This window comes from Papilio xuthus, unplaced genomic scaffold, assembly GCF_000836235.2.
Source record: "Papilio xuthus unplaced genomic scaffold, Pxut_1.1 DF828853.1, whole genome shotgun sequence".
Taxonomy (NCBI): domain Eukaryota; kingdom Metazoa; phylum Arthropoda; class Insecta; order Lepidoptera; family Papilionidae; genus Papilio; species Papilio xuthus.
Genome location: NW_013529796.1, coordinates 1 through 1,570, shown reverse-complemented (window position 1 = coordinate 1,570; position 1,570 = coordinate 1). Strand labels below are relative to the sequence as shown.

At 29.8% G+C, this 1,570-nt stretch overlaps 1 protein-coding gene across 1 annotated transcript; it reads right to left on the bottom strand.

The window, feature by feature from the left end:
- Nucleotides 1–6: 6 nt before the first annotated feature.
- Nucleotides 7–1,557, bottom strand: LOC106127962 (glycosyltransferase-like protein LARGE1; the record flags this gene model as incomplete). Its single annotated transcript, XM_013326249.1, has 3 exons — nt 1,224–1,557; nt 538–690; nt 7–56 (listed from the first exon to the last, which is right to left on the bottom strand). Coding segments are annotated over exons 1-3 (443 nt in total), but the record flags the coding sequence as incomplete, so codon positions are not given.
- Nucleotides 1,558–1,570: the final 13 nt, after the last annotated feature.

Below are 1,570 nucleotides of genomic sequence, written 5' to 3'. Positions count from 1 at the left end.
CGTAACTTAACTCGTTGCGCAGCGCGGAAGCTGCTGCATAGATCTGAATAATTTATCTGAAAAAAATAAATATATATTTGCAGTATAAATTACATACAGATTGAGAAGCTAGGAATATTTTTTTTGAATGGCCTTAGCATAATATCAAATTTAATTCCAATAGAAAATTTCATTGCCCTATTAATATTTTGCACCCTTGAGGGTAAAATTAGATATAATATTTATTTATAATATATAAAATTAACAGCCTAACAAATAAATTTCAAGCTTCTATATGTAAAAATGACAATATTTCCATACAAATTTCCACCCCCACTTTCAACCCCTTACAACCATTTTTTCGCGTTAAAAAGTAACCTATATCCTTCCCCGGGGTCTAGACTACCTGTATACCAAATTTTATTTAAATCAGTTCAATAGTTTTTACGTGAAAGAAGAACATACAGAGTTACTTTCACATTTATAATATTAGTAAGGATAAGTAAGAATTACTCATCGCATTATACATATTGGAATCGCAAATATATAACAATTTACCTTATATGTAACAGGTTCAGTTTGCGAGCATGTATGTAGTTTCTGTCTTAGCAAGTTACCATCAAAATTAACATATGATAAGTGAATATTTTTAAAATAGTCCGCATCTCGTATCCTGATGTTGTATTTACTCGGAGAATTCCAATGGATTATCTGAAAAAAAAATTATTAACAATTTTGTAGATGAATAAGTATTCCTAATTCAAAAAAATGTCTGCTGTTTAGGCGATCATCTTATTGGCAATAGTATTTAAACGATTCTAAAGATAGAGATAAAGATATAATAATTTCTAGTTTCTTTTATTATTTCAAAAATTTTCAAAGAATAGCACAAAAGATTACTTTGTTTTGACCATTGTTATAAGAAATAAATTATACAAACAAAATATTTGAATCTGATAATATCATAGAACACACAATTGTTTATAGTATGAATAATAATAAGACTAAAAGCACTAGAATATTTTAAGTATTCTTAAACGAGCAAAAGGCCACATGAATTCACCAAATAACCGTTGCTTAAATACTTTTAATCGACAGAGGAAGTGCACAGAAAGGTTATTTTTCCATCCTATGCGTCCCTTCTTCTGTCAAATCCCCTCCCCATGCTTTCTAAATAAGAAAATGGTACTAAGAGAAAGTGAACTAAAATTAGAAATCCCAATTACTATGCAAATGGGTCTTACCTTGATATTATTTCTATCTTCACCGTAACAGCCTTTAGCTAAAGTCTTCGTTGACATTTGAACATTATATTGACAGCTAATATTATAAACGAGTATTGGATCCTTTTTAATAATCGCATTTATTACATCTTGGTCCGCTAAAGTTGTCTGTTTCAATAGTTCTATATTCTCATTAACCGCACTATGCCATACTTTCGTCCAGTTGATTTTATTACGTATTTTATTTAAATCCAGCAACATTACTCCAGTATTATAACCTCTACCAAGTGCCGGCCATCTCTTCGCTGTATCAAAGTACCAATTGCTTTCATTTTCAACTAAACCAAACAACTGTAATAAGGAAACTA